Below are 22,291 nucleotides of genomic sequence, written 5' to 3'. Positions count from 1 at the left end.
CTGTTACCTACTGTGCCATCTTACTGGCCCCAACCTCTCCTCTTGCTACTAGCTCTAAATATAGCAATGTGGTCAGTTTCCATACCTGCTGGTGCTGCTGCCATCACAGTCAGAGCTGCCATTGACTTGGTGCCTATATAATGACTCTTAACAAGGAAGTGGGCTAATTCCAAGACTGTGTCAAATGGCTGGCTTAACACTTTCTGGGCCCACTCACACACAAGACGGCAAGCAGAAGAGATAACTTCCTCATCAATATTTTGAAGCTGCCCAGATGGTTCAACTCCTTCCAACTATAGAAAGGAAAGAAGAAAAGTTAACTTTACAAAATAATAATAATAATTTCAGAGAAATTAAGTTGAAGTACATTGAAGATATATATTCTTATTGGAAGATACAGCATACATCTCTTGGGTCAAAACAGTATGAAGGAGCTGTTGGCAGACAGGTAACAGCTTTGCATATATGAGTGAATCAGTAAAGAATAGTCAAGTATAGGGTGAATACAGCACTTTAAATGGCAGCTAGAGCCTAGTGTAGTGACACACAACTTCAATCATTTCAAACACTTGAGAGGCAGAGGCAAGTGGATCTCTGTGAGTTCATAGTTACTCTAGCTCACATAGTGAGTTCAAGGACAGACAGTGCTATATACAGAGCCTCTGTTTCAAAACAACAAAAATAAAAACTTTTAACAAAAAAATCCAAACAAACAAACAAACAAACAAAAATGGCAGTTAGACTCAAACAAATGTTTTTGATAGTTCTAAAGCTTTATCTAGTATCAATAAAAACAACACTTATTAGCAGCCCTAGAGAGGGCATACTATAGCTATCTTACAAATTTTCCTTCCCACGCAAACAGGCATCATCAATATATATTATGGACATATCTACAAATTAGTAATCATAGATCTATATTATCCTGAATTTCATGTTTATGTAGGTAAGTTTTGCTAGCATCTTTTGGCCATTGTGGGTGATTTTTCTCTCCCTCTTATTTGTATAAAGAACAGTTCTCAGTTCCTGATTTTAACCAGAATATTGTACAGAAAGCATTCAACTAAAGATATATTTCTCTTTATTAAGAAGAAACGGTAGAATTCTTACCCCATCTCCAGTTTTATGAAAGTCGAGGTTGGGCAGTGTTGGCATATGAACAAAAGCTTTTTTCCTTAGTCCACTGTAGCAATATGTGATAAACAGTTAAGGTTGAAACCACTTTAAATTAAATGAACTGTCTATATAGATAGCATTTGAGAAGGAACTGTACATGAAATGACAACACAATCATCAGTAAAAACACAATTTGCTAGTAGAAACTCAGAATACTTTCTTGCATTCAAAACTAAGTGTTTCATGTAGAATGTTCAGTAATACTGTCTTAAATGAATCTAATCTATTAAAACATTATGAATAAACATTCCCACTATGCTGTGCCAGCCACCAGTAACAAGCAGGTCAGAGAGAAGGAACCAACAGATGGAAACTTGGCAAAGGAATGGGAAACTTGAGTACAGGGCACAGGGACAAAAACAACCCTTAAGTGTATCACAAGGTCTTTAACCTTTACATTTCTTTTTCCACTGAAACATAAAGGATTATCACCCGTAACATGCCAAAGACACATCAAGACCTTTTCTGTCTGTATTCAGAAACAAGGGTAGAGTGGTTCAAATGCACCTATGACTCCTTTAGAAAAGCAACCTTCCTCCTTGTCTCTTTCTCTCATTACCACAGTAGCTAATTTAAGGCCTTAAAAATGCCAAGAGCTAAGCAAGGAAGAAATGAAGGCATTTCTAATAAAAGTCTATTTTATACTCTTCTAGGAGCAGAAAGACCTTTAATAAATTCTTAATTTTCACCCCTTTACTTCTGTTTGCTTATGCATATTTCTCTGTCACAAGAAGGGCCATTCCTATGCCCTGCTTTAATGGCTGCCAGAAAAATAGTGAATACTTGTGCTATTTTGTTTGAGCTTTAACAAATTAAGCTTGCCTGAAGATCAGAGTTGGAGCTAGCCGCACTCGTTAGTCATAGAGGCCAGGCAGTGGTAGCTCAAACCTTTAATCCTAGCACTAGGGAGGTTGAGATAGGAAGTGATATGGCTGGGCAGAGAAAGGAGTATAAGGGGGAGAAGACAGGAAGGAGCTGAGGATTCAGTCTGAGGTTTCAAAGAGATGGCATTCAGTTTGATTACTTGTAGAGACAGGATACCCAATTCAATCTAAGGATTTTACAGAGGTAAGAACTAGTGGCTGGCTGCTCTGATTCTCTGATCTTTCAGCTTTCACCCAATAATATCTGACTCCAGGTTTTTAATTATTAAGACCAATTAGAAATCATACTACAAATATGGACCTTTTATTACAAGAACATTTTTGAGTGTATTATTAACATTATTGTTTTTTTTTTAAATCAGAGAGATTACCATGTTTCTTAGAGAAGAGAAAAAAAAAGATAAGCTAACATCTTCCCCTACTTTTATTGATATAATTTAGTTAGTAAATACATCATTTCTTAATTTTTATTGTTAAAGCAAAGGTGATTGGATAAAAAGTGATAAAGGGCTGGAAAGATATCTCAGTGCTTAAAGCACGTGCAGCTCTTATAGAGAATGTAGATTTGGTTTCCAGAACCCACACTTTGAGGCTTACAGCTACCTGTAATTCCAGTTCCAGGGAAAACAACACCTTCTCCTGATCATATACATGTACACACATATGCATACAAAAATTTGAATAAAAATAGATAAAAATATAAAATAAAAGAAAATCTATCAGAATCTTAATAAACTCACAAACCATTTTGATGTGTGATTCCCGTCTGTATACTGTGAATGTTTTATTTTTTTATTTTTTATTTTTTTTGAATATGTTTTATTACCACTGGTTAATAAAGAAGCTCCTTCGGCCTACAGCAGGGCAGAATATAGCCAGGCAGGAAATCTGAACAGAGATATACAGTAGGCAGAGTCAGGAGATACCATGTAGCTGCCTAAGGACGACACTGGAATCTTACGGGTCACAGCCCCATGGTGATACACAGATTAATAGAAATGAATTAATTTATGATGTAAGAGCTAGCTAGAAACACTCCTAAGCTACTGGCCAAGCAGTGCTGTAAATAATGTGGTTTCTGTGTGATTATTCAGGTCTGGGCTGGCGCAGTCTCTGTTTACACCATTTGCTATTTCTCATGTGGTTTGGTAACAGCTGGGGAAATAACATTTGCAGTTATTCTAAGGATTCTGAACTGTTTATTTGTTAATTTACATTTATTTCTAAATGTAGTTGCCAACTGAGTTACAACAGTAGATGAGCCAAATGAGACTACTGACAGCATTCTGATAAAGGATATTTAGATTTGCCTCTAGTGCCCAAACGGCGTGCCTTCATGTTTGGAAATACGTTTTTCATGATTTTTCCGAAGTCAGCAGCACTTAATGGATGGTAGCCAAGATTGTCACAATAGCTCCTGCAAAAGAAGGACAGACCGAATAAAAAGTGTCAGATTTCAGCGTCACATAGTATGGTGTTACTCCATTGCACCCTTGGTAAGGTGAAGCAATTCCTTCTAGTAATTCATGACAATTTATGAACTCTTATTCGTGGGAGTTGCACTTTAATTCAGCTTGAATTTGCTGGACTCACTCTAAGGGTCTACAGCATTGTTTTCAACACTATCGGGGAAATGTGTACAGAGACACTATATTGGTAAAAAATTCCCAGTTCTGGTCAAACTCAGGGTTTTAAACGAGTACATGTAAGTTCATCTAGCAGGGCTACAATTTCTACACACATAGCAGGTTCACATACAGAGATAACTTTCGTCTCATATCATGAATGTTGGACATAATTGTTAATGCCATGAGATGGTTTAAACACCAAACTAAAAGGGACATTTGAGGTCATCTGTAGCAATATTTTTACTCCACTGATAAGGCTGATAACAAGGGCAATGAGGAGTTCTGAAAGACCAGAGTCACCCTTTCCTTTATATCCCTTTAGTTTTGTGAAAGCTTAGAATGAGAAAATAATTCAGCTGCATAGCTTAACTTCCTGTTACACACAGAAATGGCCATACTGTTAAACAGTGAGTTACCTCATGTGAGTCTCTCCCCTCATTAGGACAGCTATACTGTGAGGTAGCCTGTATATCTAGATTTCAGTGGTTTTAATTTTTAAAGAAAAAGAATTTCATTATTACCCATTGGAAAATTCTGAATAGTCAATGATTCTGTTTAGAGTATAGTTTATGGAGCATTTTTAGGGTACACCCAGTCATGAGTTTGAAATAAGGGCTGTACTACAAGCTATGGGTCTTGCCAGGACAAGTAAAGACACTGGTTACTTTACATTTCATTTTCCTGCTTAAACTGCAGGGTTCATCAAGCAAAGGTTTGGTGTCAATTAACACCTAACTCATAGAGTTAAGGTATTTTTAGGCACTTAATAAAAAAAAGAAAGAACAAAGAATGCTCTATTTATAGGATAACAAACTCTAACACCATTGTTTTTAATTTGTTTGTCTTTGTTTTTCAAGACAGGGCTTCTCTGTGTAGCTCTGGTTGTCCTGGAACTTGCTTTATAGACCAGGCTGGCCTCAAACTCAAAGAGATCAGTCTGCCTCTGCCTCCCAAGTGCCGGGATTAAAGAAGTATACCATCACCGCCTAACTAACACCATTCTTAAAATGAGATTTTTTTCTTTCATTCTTGTAGGGGATCTGATCCCACCCCTGCATCTGAGGTTGATCTGTGGGTTGATCTGACCTGGCTGGCTAACACAGGTCCACAACTGAGCCTTTGGTTGGTTCACCCAAGCATTTACCTCATCTGGAAACTGCTGGAGCTCATGAAAGGACTGGTCATATGGAATGTTCCCTATAAGATCTCCAAGACTTGGGGTGGCCATAGGACACACCAGAGGAGCTCTGGTGAGGACCCAGTGAGGCTGGTATATCAAAAACCAGAGGCCTTGAACCAGACCAGTGACTCATTGCAATGAACACTTGCCAGTCAAGCTGATGGGACAAAAGGGTTTACTATGTGACACACCAAAGCCTCCAATGCAACCAGGGCAGAAGAAGTGATGAGGCAGGAGAGAAGGAGAAACAGATTTTTCTGTTCCTGGTATGGGTTTGTTCTGTTTCGGCTTATGGGTTTTTTTTTTTTTTTTGGTCTTGCTTACCTTGTTTTATTTTCTTTCGTGGGGTGGGGGTGCGGGAGGGATAGGGGGAGATATGGAGGGACTGGGAGGTAAATAGAATTGGGGTACATGATGTAAAATCCCCAAAGATTCAATTAAAAAGTTTTAAAAACTTGGAAGTACAATTAACTTTTAATATGACTAAAAAAGTCACTAAAAATACATAGAATTAGGAGGGGCTGGAGAGATGACTCAGATGTCCTGAGTTCAATTCCCTCACAACCATCTTTAATGAGATCTGGTGCCCTCTTCTGGCCTTCAGGGACACATGCAGGCAGAATACTGTATACATACTAAATAAATACATCTTTTAAAAAAATACATGAAATTCAGAGTTTAGTACTTTTTCATGTCATTTACAATTTACATAATGTAAAAGTAAATACTATTTAATGCTATAAAATATCCTAAAGAACAGTGGAGAAGATGGGCGCAAACAGTCAGAGAATAACTGACCAGACCATTAGTTCTTTATGAAAAGCAGTGTTTCATTTTCCTCAAACCCTTGAGGTAGATGATTTTATTAGAAAACTTACAGACAGCCGGGTGGTGGTGGTGCACGCCTTTAATCCCAGCACTTGGGAGGCAGAGGCAGGCGGATCTCTGTGAGTTCGAGACCAGCCTGGTCTACAAGAGCTAGTTCCAGGACAGGCTCCAAAACCACAGAGAAACTCTGTCTCGAAAAACCAAAAAAAAAAAAAAAAGAAAACTTACAGACAAAGCCGGGCGGTGGTGGCGCACGCCTTTAATCCCAGCACTTGGGAGGCAGAGGCAGGTGGATCTCTGTGAGTTCGAGACCAGCCTGGTCTACAGAGCTAGTTCCAGGACAGGCTCCAAAACCACAGAGAAACCCTGTCTCGAAAAACAAAAAACAAAAAAAAAAAAAAAGAAAACTTACAGACAAGAATTTATTTTTTCTAACATTTATACAGAATAATTTATTAAAATGATTATTTTTCTAGTTAAGTATTACAATTTTTTGTTTTTTATTTTTTCAAGACAGGGTTTCTCTGTGTATCTCTCTCTGGCTGTCCTGGAACTCACTCTGTAGACCAGGCTGGCCTCGAACTCACAGAGATCCATCTGCCTCTGCCTCCCTGAGTGCTGGGAGTAAAGGTGTGTGCCACCACCGCCTGGCTAAGTATTACAATTTTTTTTTTTTTTTTTTTTTTTTTTTTTGGTTTTTCGAGACAGGGTTTCTCCTTAGCTTTTGGAGTCTGTCCTGGAACTAGCTCTTGTAGACCAGGCTGGTCTCGAACTCACAGAGATCCGCCTGCCTCTGCCTCCCAAGTGCTGGGATTAAAGGCGTGCGCCACCACCGCCCGGCAGTATTACAATTTTTTAACCAAGTTCATACTGTTATTTTAGTGGTCTTACCACTCATGTGTTACAGATGACAACCAATTCAAAAAGAGGGAAGCTATACAGCATAGTGGCACATGCCTTTAAATCCAATATTTAGGAGGCAGGGGATGGAGGTGGACCTCTAAGCCAGCATAGAGAGCTCCAGGTCACCAAGGCTACATAGTTAGACTCTTTCTGGGAAAAAAAATGTAGGGAAGTCCAAGAGATATGTTTGGATAATGGTCCCTTTACAGTGTCAATCAAATAATACATCTGAGGTAATACGGAAGATAAATTTGGTAAAAGAAAAAGGATTATTGGAATGCCAACTTTTTTATGTTATTTATTTATTTGTTTGTTTGTTTTTTGTTGACAGACTTTCTCTTTAGCTTTGGAGCCTGTCCTGGAACTAGCTCTTGTAGACCAGGCTGGCCTCGAACTCAAAGAGATCTGCCTGCCTTTGCTTCTTGAATGCTGGAATTAAAGGCATGCACCACCACTGCCTGGCTTGGAATGCCAACATTTTTAAGGAATCATAAAACTGTAGAGAAAACTCAGAAAGTGTCCGATATTTACTTATAAATAATTTGCTTTTTTCATACTGCTCCCTATTGTGGGGTACAGTAATCACACATAGGTAAGGCATGGCTATGTACACTGGTTCTGGAGTTTGTGACAGACACCAAAGAATGCCAGAATACATAGTATAGTGAAGGAGACAGACACCAAAGAATGCCAGAATACATGGTATAGTGAAGGTGACAGACACCAAAGAATGCCAGAATACATGGTATAGTGAAGGAGACAGACACCAAAGAATGCCAGAATACATGGTATAGTGAAGGAGACAGACACCAAAGAATGCCAGAATACATAGTATAGTGAAGGAGACCACAGTTGTCTCCAAATCAATTGGTTCCCAGGTTTGTGTCATAGTGTCTTTTAGGTTTGGCTTTGATGAGGTTAGAACTATTAGTATTATTAAGCAGAGCTCAAATTAAGAACAAACAATTACTCTTGAAATTCAAAAGATTTATTTGAGGCAACCATGTAATGATCAGTACGCTTGGAAGACTGCTCTGTTGGAAGTTAACAAAAGTAATTTAAAGCAGAGTTAAATTATTGTTTATATAAATAATTACCATGTGTGACCACTTAGAAGGCTGTCTATATTATATCTAACTTGATCTAGAGCTTAGCCAGTCCTTCTCCTTGAGGAGATGGAATGCGGAGGAGTTTTTTAAAGTAATTATAAGCAAGTATTTTGCTTTGAGGGTTGCCTGAGACTGCAAGCAAACTATAATTGCAGTAAACTGTAAACTAACTGGAAAGAGTAAAGGGAAGCTGGGGAATAAGATGGATGGATGCGTTGCTGTGAAAAATTTGAATGGTCCTAAGTCTCAAGAAGATAACATGCATTTGGAGGGTTCTGTGCATGCTCAAGAGACTTGAAAAAGCTGAGGTTCCCATATTGGGCTAAAGAGAAAGTCTCCCTAAATCAGAAAGTGAGGGCTAAGGACAATTGCATGCCTGATTGTTGATGCTGAACCCCAGTGCACATTCATGGAGACCCCTAGTGAATAAAGACTGGGAGATTTATTGGTTGTAGGTCCTTAGTGAAATCTTATTAGCTAACAATTAAGCTAGGTAGCCTTCAGGAGGCAGATATAATTCAGTATAGTTCAAAACAGTCACTTAAGAAATCATCATTTCTTAGCTGGGCAGTGGTGGCACACACCTTTAATCCCAGAACTCAGGAGGTAGAGACAGGTGGATCTCTGAGTTCGAGGCCAGCCTGGTCTAAAGAGCAAATTCCAGGTGGCCAGGACTACACAGAGAAACCCTGTCTAAAAAAACCAAGAGGGAAAAAACAAACAAACAAACAAACAAAACATCATTCCCTCAGCAGCCAACAAATACTAACAACTATAAGAAGCAACAGACACAAGACTTAGATAGGGACCAAATCTAATTCCCAGAGTACCGTATTATATGTCTAACTTGCAACAAATAATTATGAGCTATATAAAGAATCAAAACTTTGTCTAAGCCGGGCGGTGGTGGCGCACGCCTTTAATCCCAGCACTCGGGAGGCAGAGGCAGGTGGATCTCTGTGAGTTCGAGGCCAGCCTGGTCTACAAGAGCTAGTTCCAGGGCAGGAACCAAAAACTACGGAGAAACCCTGTCTCGAAAAATTAAAAAAAAAAAAAAACTTTGTCTAAAAAAATTGTAGTCATTAGAAGCTATGCCTGAGGAAGTCTAGATAGCTGATGGACTTGGTATATAAAGTGTATAAACAACCAAATTTCAACAAACAGAAAACATCAGTAGAAAGACAGAAGGTACACATATTAATAAAAGCTATAGTTCTAGAAAATATACACTAATTTGCTATGATGAAAATAAGTATTAAAACTTCAGAGTTTAAGAATGTAATAACTGGTGAGAAAAGCTCAACAGAGTCTCAAGAGCAGATCTGATTAGTCCAAGAAATCAGCATTATGAAGATAAAATCTACTAAGAAGATTACCATCTCTGAAGACCAAAAGAAATGAAAGAATGAAGACAAAGAAACAGAATCCTTGAGAACTATTTGGATATTACCAGAGTTCTAAAACAGAGGAGCACTGATTGCTCTCCCAGAGGACCGGGGTTCAATTCCCAGCACCCACATGGCTGTCTGCAATTCCAGTTCCTGAGGATCCAATACTCAAAGCAAAACACCAATACCCACAAAAACAACAGCAACAATACCCCCCCTCCCCCGCAAACAGCAGCTGGGCAAGGTAGTGCACAAGAGGCAGAAAGATCTTTCTGAGTTTAAGGCCAACCTGGTTTACAAAGTGAGTTCAAAGACAGCCAGGACTATTACACAGAGAAACCCTGTCTTAAATAACCAAAAATAGCTAAAAATTACCCAAGTTAAAGAAAAATTAATTTATATACCTCAGAAGTATAATAAACAAGCACTAAAAGCTTGGAGAAACATGTATTATGGACAGCTAAAGGGGCGGGGCTTATCCCTATACTCTTGTTATTTCTTCATTAGCCCATTGATTATTTTAAAATATTCTTGGTTAATTTCCATGTATTTGTGAATTTTTGTTGTTTTAGATATTAGCATAGATGCTCCCATTCTCTTTCAGGCTCTCAACATACTGTTCTCTTTCTGGTTGTTCATTTTGTCTTATTTTTACTTTTGAACTGCTGTGTCCTTGGATCTGTACATAACCTGATTTGACCATGTTTTATACTAAACATGTTGAACTAATACCTAACTTAATTAGAATGTTACAATCTTTTGCATTTAGTGTGATTTCTGATGAGGTAGAAATTACATTTACTGGTTTTGCTGGTCATTTTCTGTGTGCTATATACCTCATTTTGTTCCTCTTCTTCTATTGCTATTTTTCCATTAAAGGGTTATTTTACAGAAATTTTTTTTCACTTTCTACATTTTGGGGCTTTTGTTTGTTTGTTTGTTTTTAAGATTTTTTTTTTTTTTTGGTTTTCGAGACAGGGTTTCTCTGTGGCTTTGGGGCCTGTCCTGGAACTAGCTCTTGTTTACTACAGAAACAACAGCAACATTGACACCAGCACAGAAACAAGACACGCAGACAACACAACAGAACAGAGGATGCAGAAATAAACCCACATAGATACAACTCAACATACATTAGGAAAAAGATTAAAAAAAATCGATTTCCAAACATAGAAGAATGAAATGAACCTTTATCTTTCACCCAGTATAAAACTCAGTTCAAAATTAATTAAAGACACTATGTAAGACCTGAAACTCTGACAATACTAGAGGAAAACATAATAAGGCATGCAGCACAAATTCTAACTGGTCTTAGTTATAAAACTTGGAATCAGCTATCAGGGGGTAAAAGCTGAAGAATCAGAGAAGCAGAGCTGTCAGCCACTACGGAGTTCTTACCTCTCTACCAACGCTCAGACCAAAGGGGTGATCCTGATTCTACAAATTCTCAGATTGAATCCCCAGACTGCATTCATTCTCGACTACATCAGAGCTCCTGTCTCCTCCCGCTTTATAGTCCTTTTGCTGCCCAGCCATATCACTCTTTTCTCCACTTCCCTAGCACTGGGATTAAAGGTATGAGCTGCCACCACCACCTGTCTTTGCTTCTCTTTGAGGCTGGATTAATCTAGTGTAAACCCAGTGTGGCCTAGAATTCACAGAGATCCATCTGTCTCTGGTGGTATGGAATTAAAGGCCTGTGCCACCATTGCCCAGTTTTAAAACAACTCTTGATTGAAGGTAAGACCTTCTAGCTGGAGATATCATACACTTTGTTCATAGGAATTGGAGAAATCAGCCTCCTTCCTGATGGCTAGCTCTCATGGTGTTGAAAGGCATTATGCAAGATGCTGGAATATGAGCTGCAGAGATGGCTCAGAGGTTAAGATCACTGACTGCTCTTCCAGAGGTCCTGAGTTCAATTCCCAGCAACCACATGGTGGCTCACAACTATTTATAGTGGGATCTGACATGCAAGCCTATGTACAGGCAGAATACTGTATAATAATAAACCCTACAAACTATAATTACAACAGGCCCAGCATTAGTGGCACTAATACCTTGAAGGTAACCAACTCTATCTGATTATACTTATGGCCAACTCAATAGGAACTCATATTTGCTACTGTAAACTTTGTCAAGAACCTGTGGCTACTACTACTACACCTACTACTACCATTTTGCCAGACTGACATAGAATCCAACTTCCTTCTAAACACTTAATACCCATAGAGTAGTGCAGCTCTCAGCTCTCATCAAGGAAGCTTCTTTTGTAGCAAACAGAGCTTGTTTTTATTAAATGAATATTTATTTATTATGTATACAGTGTTCTGTCCACATGTTTGCTTACACACCAGAAGAGGACATCAGATCTCATTATAGATGGTTATGAGCTACCGTTGGAAACTGAACTCAGGACCTCTGGAAGAGCAGTTACTGCTCTTAACCTCTGAGCCATCTCTCCAGCCCTTAGGTTGTTTTTCTAATCCCCATACTCAGGAGACAGAGTCAGGTGGATCTCCGTGAGTTCGAGGCCAGCCTGGTCTAAAGAGTGAGTTCCAGAATTGTGAGGACTGTTTCACAGAGAAACTGTCTTGAAAAAAACGTAAAAACAAACAAATAAAAAAAAAAAATCATTTGTCAATTTTTCTTTTAGGAAACTAACAAGACATCTTTGGATTATTTCTCAAATTTTCCTACTTCAGACAAGTTTATAATTTTAGAGCTAAAAGAAACTGCATGTGTCTTCAAAATTTTTTTCATTTTATAGATGTGCCAAACGATAAAAAGAATACTTAAACATTTGCCCAGGTCATAGAAATTTGTTGACAACATCTATTTTCTTAATCTTCAACTCATGGTTTCTTCAACATATCATACGAGTATTCTTTTATTGAATTCAGATTTATTTCTTAGAAGTTTCGGAATGTTCTCTTTATTTTAATTACCTTACTATTTGCATTGGATCTATGCTTACCATAAATATATATATATCTTTTCTACTCCTCCCTTTCTTGCTGGATCCCAGGCTGCCTTTATACTTACAATTCTTCTGGATCAGTCTGGGGTCACAGGCATATATGACCACCACACCTAACTACTACACATATACACATCCTGGGGGTGTGTCAGTCCTCAGACTGGCAGACCCCCGATAGACAATTTCAGATAGCGTGAATGACAACTTTCAGCTTCAACTTTTCTTAAGAGAGAACATTAAAGTTCTTGGTTCATATTTGTTCTCTTGCTCATTTCAAGTATGCATTCTGTTTTTTCTATAACCCCACTATGTTCCCTTTCATGAGCTAAGGAGTATGAGTAAAACTACAAAGTTTTCTTTTTAGACACCAACAATCTTCTCAATAATTGTAGCTTCTCTGTGTAACTTTAAACTAATTAACAATAGCATTTATTTGACAATTTTCTTACAAATTATATAATTACAACAAATGAATTCTTGCTAGTTTGATGTTTCAATAACCACAAAATTTTGGCTTTATTTATTCTACCAGAATAAATTTTTTCTTTCAGATAAATTATAAACACACTAAGCAAGACTGAATTTCTCACTTACTAGTCATGCTCTGTCTTAGAAGCCCTCTAATGAAAGCACTTTTGTTTCCTACATTTAAAGAAATTATTTGCATATCAGTTATTTGTGTGTGTGCATATTTTGTATGTCACTGATCTCTTATCCTTGAATAAATAATTCACAACATTCTTTGTTTGGCAGGGAAAATTAAATAGTTTTAAATTAATGAAAAATGACTTTTTAAAAAGTTCAAGTATCGCTGGGCGGTGGTGGCGCACGCCTTTAATCCCAGCACTCGGGAGGCAGAGGCAGGCGGATCTCTGTGAGTTCGAGACCAGCCTGGTCTACAAGAGCTAGTTCCAGGACAGGCTCCAAAACCACAGAGAAACCCTGTCTCGAAAAACAAAAACAAAACAAAACAAAAAGTCCAAGTATCAAAAGATGTTTTAGTTTTTTCTTATACACTGATTTCTGTATTGCCATCGACTGTCCCTCTAGTCCCTCTCACTATTCTTGCTATTCTAGAAATTCTATAAGAATCTTTTAAATTCGGTACCTCTATGCCATCATCTTACCCTCAGAACCCTAGACAAACCCTTTATTTAATAATCTTGCTCTATATTCATTCTACCACAAAAGCTTAGAGCTGGAAGGACTCATGGAATTTTCTAAAGCTAGATAGTAAGGAACGACAAAAATCAATCACTGTACCACATAGTACACATATGCTTTAATACATCATGGTATTAAGACACAGAACACTTACTTGTATTCGTCATAGACTTCTTGTTTGGGAAGTGAAGTCTCAGGATGCTCCTCTAAGGTATTCCGAATCCAGGAAAAGGCATGCATCTGCTGTGCCCGACTAGATGACATGGCATTCTGATCACTAATCATAAAATATAGACAAATTTTAGCTGAACTAGACAGCAATTCCATTAATAATTTTTAAAAGCAAGGCCTAAATGTTATGTTAAAAACATATTAATTAATCAAATTGAGCTCAGGACAGATGGTGGATATTCAGGAATCTATATACAAATTGTTCATTTGAGATTGTGAGTCAGTTTTTACAATCAGTGTCCGACTGCAATTACGGTCAGTGTCCCATTCCTGGTTTGGATCCATGATAGGTGGTAGGGATATTACAACATTAGGTATTTGTTTTGGCCAAAATCAACTCTGTGTGAATATTTCCTAACTTACTTGCCCATTCATTTGCCTATACTTACTAAATCATTAAATGTTTAAAACAAATATTATGGTAAATTCTTTATATTCCATTTGGTCTGCACACTCAAAGAATATGCCATGTAGAAGTACCTACCATGAAATCATACTAACCACCCCATCCCTAAAATTCATGGGAGAGATCTCAAGAGGATCAATCTCCCACTACAACCCTTCTCACAACTAGGCTCTTTGCATTAAAGGGCAATTTTAAATGAGTAGAATATTGGAAATAACATATGAGGAGAATGAATCCTCAGAAATACTAAAAGGTAATTAAACACTTAAGAACAGAATCTGAAGAACAGTTTTTTCCATTAAAGTATTTTTTAATGATGAAACTAAAGCAATACCTCAAGCACTTAAAGTGAGGTATATGTACCACGAATTATGCTTAACACTGTACTTCCTTTTCCCCCTCTTTTACCCCATGTTGTGCTTACTTATCACTACATTTAAAACAACCCCACACCTTATTCATCAAAAATACTTATTTGGTTATCCTTTGGTTTTCTGTTCTTTTTCTTTTTCACCAATCTGTATACTGTATAATTACTCCCACTGATCTATACAACAAAATCCAACTTACGTTTCAGAGTACTTAGCCAGCTCCACAAACGAATTAGTAAAAACTGCAGGTAAATACTTAACCAAATATTATCAAAGACCCAAATGATCTATTCTTTCACCAGTCTGTGTTCTGAAAAGCTTAGGACTACTAAAACAACAGCCAATCATAATGCACACAGCTTAGCCCCATCCTCCAAACAAGACAGCTGTGACAAAGACAAGGACAGAGCTACCTTTTCTCTGCACTGCTGAGACCAGAAGGCAGCTGAAGGTAGAGGTAGAGTTTCTCTAAGTCTGTAAACTTCTCAACTTCTTGCTGGAAACAAAGGGAAAAAGAAAGACCATTAAAACATTTCCTCCCAGTAAACATTAATATTTCCCCAAAAGCTACTCATGTTTTTCTAATTTTCAAATACCTAAAACGTGACTAATGCTAAAGAAAGTTTAAAAAACTGAAATAAAACCAGGAAACCCTTCTGAACTATGCAGGTGACATTATAGTTTGAATTTCAACAGTGGTTTCTATTTGGGTTACACTCATAACTCTTTTTCAATGAAGATATCCATGGTAACTTATTTCAAGCAAAGCTAAAGTAATGTAAAATAAACTGGTTAGTGCTATTTCTGATGACAGAATTTTTGAGGGGGTTGTGAGGGTGGAGGAGGTCTTCTCAAGACAGTGTCATTCTATTATGCAGCTCTGGCTGTCCTGGAACTCTTGACATATTTCAGGCTGGCCTTGAACTCAAAGAGATCCACCTGCTTCAGCTTCCTGAAAGCTGGTATTACCAGTACCACCATGCCTAGATCAGAATTTATTCTTTTTGTTTGTTTGTTTGTTTTTTGAGACAGGGTTTCTCTAACAGTCCTAGCTGTCCTGGGACTAGCTCTTGTAGACCATGCTAGCCTCGAACGCACAGAGATCACCTGCCTCTGCCTCCTGAGTGCTGAAATTAAAGGCATGTGCCACCATTGCCTGGCTCAGAATTTATTCTTAATAAAGCACAGTTTAAACACAGATTCAATTTTGAAGGGAAAATAACCCCACAACCCTGAACAGTCAATTAATTTTGTTTATGTGTGTTATTTACAATTGTACACATGCATGTATGTATGCACACAGAACCCAGAAGACGATGTTGAATGTCTTCCTACATTGCACTGTTTTATTTCCTTGAGAAATGTATCTCACTTAACCTGGAGTTGGCCGTTTACTGGTTAGACTGGAGGTCGGTAAGACTTAGTGATACTCCCATCTCTCCCCACCTCCCTCAGCAACACTGGGAGTATAGGTGCAGGTCCATGCCCTGGCTTCTTATGTGGGTGCTGGAGACCCAAATACAATTCCTTATGCCTGTGCAGAAAACATTCTTATCTACTGAGCAATATCTTTAGACCACAACAATCTGTTCTTAATTTACCCAAAAATTTAATCTTAGACAATCCACAAAGTGATTTAATCTATTATTTGCATAAAGGTCCTAAATGTACATTTCAAAACCCCCATCACCAAATGGCTTTTGTTCTAATACCTAAGGAGCTATATCTCTTAAAGAAAAACTAAACAAAAATAATAGGCATTGTTTCTTCAATTTTTCATTGATGATTACCTTTTTTTCTTAGTTCCTACAATGTGCAGTTTTGGAGTTTGTTTACTTTTATTCTTCACAGTGTACCAGATTAATTCTACAGTTGGGCCATTAACATTTTGCCCCATGGTCTTTCAGTCTTTTTATTTTCACTGCCACAGTAGTCTAGATCTTTTAGCCCATTCTTTACCAACAAAAGAGAGTTCATCGACTCAGTACATGTTTTGGGTTTGCTATAGTTCACAAATATGCAAGAGAATCATATAGCTATACCATGTATTGTATATTGTACAAATACTTGAACACAGCACAATAAAGATCAACACCGCATTTTTTTTTGCCCTTAAGAACTTAAGACAATAGTTACCTAACTAAATTGCTTCCCTGATTCCAACCTCTCCCCTCTTTAATGCATTAATTTGGCTCCTTACAGATCTTTATTAAATATCATCATTCTCACTGAACCTCCAAAGTGTCTATCATATTGAACCTAGGGAGGTTACACTGTAATAATAAAACACATATAATATTATAGACAAAGTCTGAGAGCTGTAACTAAAATCATGATCTCTGATCATTAAGAACAGAAGTATCTCACACTGATTATGAAACTTGGGGTTCTACATGGTTTTTAAGAATAGAGGAGGGACTTCAGAGTAGATGAGACATTGCAAATGTATTTCAAAGGAGACTTACAAGTTGTCAAAGAGTAATTCTGGAAGAAAATTAAACTTTTTTCCTTATTTCAATCGACAAAAACTTGTAAATGTTATCTGTGTTATTTCTTTATTTGCAATTGGTGTTTAACACAAAAGAAAAACTACAGAATATCACTAAAATCTGGTAGTATCAAAATCTTTAAAGAAAATGGGAACAAAATGACCCAAGTGCATACCAATAGTATTTTAGTCCAGTTCGAGTTCAGCCCAGTTTTCTGGTTTTATTTATTTCAGGTGTCACTCACTGCCAAATGTTTGCTTCCGAAACAAAGCTAGTTAAATTTATGTAAAGACTCTAAACCTACTAAGTTATCAAGGTAAGAGTATCATGTGGCAAGCACATTAAACATCAGATTATTTAATATACTTTGTGAAAATTTAAATGTAAAGAATAAGCGTTTTCTATTCTGTTTTGAGAAGCACTGGTTGTTAAAAAAACACATATGGCTGAATTTATGAAATGTAGGATAATGGTGGTCTATTTTCACAGCAGTGAAATATATACACTTAAGAATTGTGTGTGTGTATGTGTTTCTAAGGCATGGTCTCACGTTGTAGCCCTGGCTAGTCCTGAATGCAGAGATCTGTCCACTTCTGTGTAACACAAATTCTAATTGTTCTTAATAAAAATCTGAAGTCAGATATCAAGGGGTGAAAGCCGAGAAATCAGAAAAGCAGTACAGCCAGCCACCAGAGAGACCTTTTAGCTGTACTGAATCCTCAGACCAAATGGGCGATCCTGTCCTCAAACTGCCTGTTCAGACTGCACTGAGCTCCTTTCTCCTCCTGCCTTATATTCTCTCTCAGCCCAGCCATATCACTCCTGTCTCCATCTCCCTAGCGCTGGAATTAAAGGCATGGAATCCCAAGTACAGGGATCACCTTTGTGTGAGCTCTGTTTCTCTTTTAGACAGAGTCAAACTCTTATAGCCCAAGGTGACCTTGAACTAACAGGTCTGCCGAGGGATAATGTTTCGGTACACTATAAAGATTTGTCACTCATATTAATTTGGTAAAACGCTGACTGGTCAGTAGCCAGGTAGGAAGTATAGGCGGGGCAACCGGACTATGAAAATTCTGGAAAGAGGAAAGGCAGAGACTGAGTCACCAGTCAGACGCAAAGGAAGCAGGATGAAACTGACTTATTGAGACAAGGTACCAAGCCACCTGGCTAAACACAGACAAAAATTGTGGGTTAATTTAAGTTGTAAGAGCTAATTAATAATAAGCCTGAGCTAAAAGGCCAAACAGTTTATAATTAATATAAGTCTCTGTGTTTCTTTAGGACTAAATGGCTGTAGGACCAGCTGGGACAGAAACTTCCATCTACAGAGATCCCTCTTGTCTTTGTCTCCTGAGTCTTGGAATTAAAGGTGTGTGTCACCACTCCCTGGCTTCTAGTAGTTTAACTCTGATCTTCAGGCAAACTTTATTTGTTAAAACACAAACAAAACATCATTACACCTCTGCCATAATAAACTTATAAGTTAGCTGTTCTCAACTATCCTAATGCTGTGACCCTCTAATATAGTTCCTCATGTGTGGTGACCCCAACCATAATATTATTTTGTTGCTATTTCATAACTGATATTTTGCTACTGTTAAGAATTGTAACGTAAATATCTGCTATATGACCTTAAAGGGGTCATGACCCACAGGTTGAAAACTGCTGCTCTAAGTGTAAGAAACCATTCACAAGAGGTCTAGGCCTATTAGTGACCGCCCCCACTTCACCCCAGGCAGTGAGAAGGAAAGTGTAGTGATTGCTTAATGGGCACAATATTGTTTCTCAGTTAGATGCAAACAGTTTGGAATTAGATTATTACTTGCACTGTACTGTGAATATATGTGTAAATGTGAGTAATGGTAAAATTTATATTATCAGAAAAATTTATAGTTTGGGGTGGCAGAGATGGCTCAGAGATTAATGCACTTGCTGCTTTTACAGAGAAATTGGGTTAAATTTCCAGAGCTCACAACTAGGCACCCAACATTCTCTTCTTTTTCTTTCTTTTGTTTTATGAGACAGAGTTTCTCTGCGTGGCCTTTGCTACCCTGAAACTCACTCTGTAGACCAGACTGGCCTTGAACTCAGAGGTCTCCCTGCCTCTGACTCTCCAGTGCTGGGATTAAATATGTGTGCCACCACACATGGATCCAATATTTTCTTTTCACTTGGGTTTGGTTTTTTTTTTGCTTTTCGAGACAGGGTTTCTCTGTGGTTTTGGAGCCTGTCCTGGAACTAGCTCTTGTAGACCAGGCTGGTCTCGAACTCACAGAGATCCGCCTGCCTCTGTTCGCTTGGTTTTTTGAGACAGGGTTTCTCTGTAACTTTGGAGCCTCTCTTAGAATTTGCTCTGTAGAACAGGTTGGCCTTGAACTCACAGGAATCCACATGCACCACCACTACCCAGCCCCACTGTTCTTTTCTAACCTCTATGGGCAATAGGCACACACATCAGACACATATATACATGAAGACAAAATACTCATAAACATGAAATAAAATAAAAAATCCTAAAAACAAAGTACACCATCTATAGTTTATAACAGAGATGAGATGTGTCTTCACATCTAAAGATCTCATTTTAAAAACAATGACCTATACCAACATCCCTTTATCACAAGACTTAAGTTTTCACTTTTTTAAAAAAATATTTATTTATTTATTATGTATACAATATTCTGTCTGTGTGTATGTCTGAAGGCCAGAAGAGGACACCAGACCCCATTACAGATGGTTGTGAGCCACCATGTGGTTGCTGGGAATTGAACTCAGGACCTTTGGAAGAGGAGGCAATGCTCTTAACCTCTGAGCCATCTCTCCAGCCCAAGTTTTCACTTTTTAAAAGACATTCTTAAAGTTATAAAAATGGTTCGAAGTTTAACATGAGCCTCAATTATTACCTAATTTATTGAGTAAACTGGATGATAACTGATAGAATAAAATATGAGAAGAGGAAAAGGTTTCTGCTTTCATCCATTCATATTTGAACAGTAGTTTACCTATTTTAAAGTTTCAAATGAGCCAAAATCACATTTACACTTACCATAGTGGGGCATGGGCAAAAAAGCAAAACAAAACAAAATAAAGCAAGCAAACAAACAAAAAACCAAAAACCAAAAACCAAAACAAAACCAAACAAAAAACGGCTATGAGGCAACGGTTTAAAAATACACAGCTTTCTTGGTCTCTTCCCCTAAACTTCAAACATATACAAAACAAAACAAACATCTGAAATCGTTGTTAACAACTCAACTTGAATTAAAGCTTCTAACACTAGCCGGGCGGTGGTGGCGCACGCCTTTAATCCCAGCACTTGGGAGGCAGAGGCAGGTGGATCTCTGTGAGTTCGAGGCCAGTCTGGTCTACAAAGGGAGTTCCAGGACAGGCTCCAAAACCACAGAGAAACCCTGTCTCGAAAAACAAAACAAAAAAAATAAAAGCTTCTAACACTATCCTGTTTGTTCGATTTGGATCCTCGTATTTATTCAGAAATATGTTCAGCTTATAGATAATTAATTTTCATTTATGGATTCATTTAATAATGCTTTCTAGTATCAGATTATACTTTCCCTATCATCTAACATGAAGCTTTATCTGTTTTGTTCTAATTAATTCTTTTGTGAGGCAGAATCCTAAAAGATAAGATAAAGTCCAACAGAAAACTTTCAATTTTGTTTTTAAAGATCTAAAATTATAAAATATCCCCACATAATGTACAGAGAGAACAGATAGGCATGCATTACTATGCTACATTTGCTTCTAATCATATGACATCCCTTCAGTGGCAAATACAATAAAAATATCTGTATACCCACTGTTTAAAACATTAATGTAATGGAATCAGTCTAAAACGTTGATCAATAGATAAAAGATAAACAAAATGTGATACTTACAATGGCAATTTTATTCAGCCACAAAGAAAATCATCTCATTTGTAAGAAAATAAATAGAAACAAATAAGCCAGGCTCATAAATACTGAGTATTTTCTTCTTTATGGCATTTCGGGGGGCATAAAAATAAAAGTGTGACTATTACAGATGTTTAAAAGGAAAAGAAATAGAGGGCTGAGGATGAGAGAAAGCGATGGGGGGTGATCATTACTGAGATGTCATATGTATTTATGAACAAGACATAAGAAAAGCTACTGTTTTACACAATCAATATATGCTAGTAAAAAAGGAGAATGAAAAAGCATAATGTTCATTATTCTGAGAGTAAATTATCACAAAGATCCACTATTTTAAACACTAATGATATTATTTGTGTCCCTTGTGTCCTTGTGAGTTTTTACAACACGTGTCTAAAAGTAGAAATAAAGTCAACAATTGTACAGTTTCAACTTTATTAATTTCTAATTACTTCCCCCAAATGTTATGTCAACTTATATTCCCAGCAATAATGTTAGGATTTTTCCATATTTTTATTAAAACTTACATTTTAAATAATTTTTTTGTTTGTTAGCTTTGTTTTGTTTTTTCAAGACAGGGTTTCTCTGTGTAACAGCCCTAGCTATCTTGGAACTAGCTCTTGTAGACCAGGCTGACATTGAACTCATAGAAATCAGCTGGCAGGCCTCTGCCTTCCAAGTGCTGGGATTAAAGGCATGCACCACCACCCCTGGCTCTCTTAAATAACCTTATGGTGTGAAATGCTTCTATTTCATCCATCATTTTGTAAGTAGTAATGAGTATGGCCACACTGAGCTTTAATACAATGACTCTGAAGCTGTTCCAGGACAGGCAGATCTTTAGCAAGTGCTACTACGATTGCTGCTCAGTGATTATGCCTCTGAGACCAGTGTTCAAAGGACCTTTCATGCCGAGTACACACGAACACAAGGGCTCTTCATCACAGACATGGTACACTAATCCCCAGGAGTTACATGTGCTCAGACAATTTTTCTTAGTGGTAAGTATCTACTCATGTTCTTTTTGGAGACAAATGACACAAGTTTTCTGATGTTCCAGGTCAGTCAAATACATCAATCTCTTCATTCATAATCCCAAGCCCCAGCACTTTATTTCACAGAATTAAATAAGACAGAGGGAAAGGTATGAGGACTCCATTTTCCATGTTTGTTGTCTTAATTTTTAATTTCCTAACTTCTATAAAAATAAGCGGAGTTATACACGTGTATGATCTCCTTTTATAGGGCACCTACATAAACGATGTGAAAGGAAGTTGTTTTTCTATTCCCAGTCCCACAAACATCAAACAACCAGGAGAGCAAACACTTTACATTATATTATATTTGATTACTGTAAGAATTTAGCCTTCTACTTACAAACCTATTGAACTAGGTATGAAGTGAAAATGGTTTAATTTCTCTGCTTTGCTATAAGTAATGTGATCTAAGTATACTTGGAAGACGTTGAGTTACTAAGGGCCAGGGAAGGAAAAATGAACCAAGTTAAATAAGCAAACTTCAGGAAAACTGTAGTGTTGTGGTTTGAGAATGGCACCCATAGATTCAAAGACTTCAATGCTTGTCCCCAGTTGGTGAAACTATTTGAGAAGGATTAAGAGGTGTGGCCTGGCTAGAGAAAG

The 22,291-nt window shown here is 37.5% G+C and overlaps 1 protein-coding gene across 1 annotated transcript in view; it reads right to left on the bottom strand.

Annotated features, from left to right (window-relative positions):
* The window catches only part of Rfx7 (regulatory factor X7), a 92,077-nt gene that overhangs the window by 10,757 nt on the left and 59,029 nt on the right, over positions 1 to 22,291 (bottom strand). The window contains exons 4-8 of the mRNA XM_057767001.1: positions 14,662 to 14,744; positions 13,395 to 13,517; positions 3,361 to 3,477; positions 1,111 to 1,195; positions 86 to 293 (exon numbers count right to left, since the gene is read on the bottom strand). Of these exons, the coding sequence (XP_057622984.1) occupies positions 86 to 293; positions 1,111 to 1,195; positions 3,361 to 3,477; positions 13,395 to 13,517; positions 14,662 to 14,744 (616 nt within the window). The remainder of the gene's footprint in view (positions 1 to 85; positions 294 to 1,110; positions 1,196 to 3,360; positions 3,478 to 13,394; positions 13,518 to 14,661; positions 14,745 to 22,291) is intronic.

Source organism: Chionomys nivalis, chromosome 4 (assembly GCF_950005125.1).
Source record: "Chionomys nivalis chromosome 4, mChiNiv1.1, whole genome shotgun sequence".
Taxonomy (NCBI): domain Eukaryota; kingdom Metazoa; phylum Chordata; class Mammalia; order Rodentia; family Cricetidae; genus Chionomys; species Chionomys nivalis.
The sequence above is the reverse complement of the archived record's forward strand: the minus strand, read 5'-3'. Positions and strand labels throughout refer to the sequence as shown.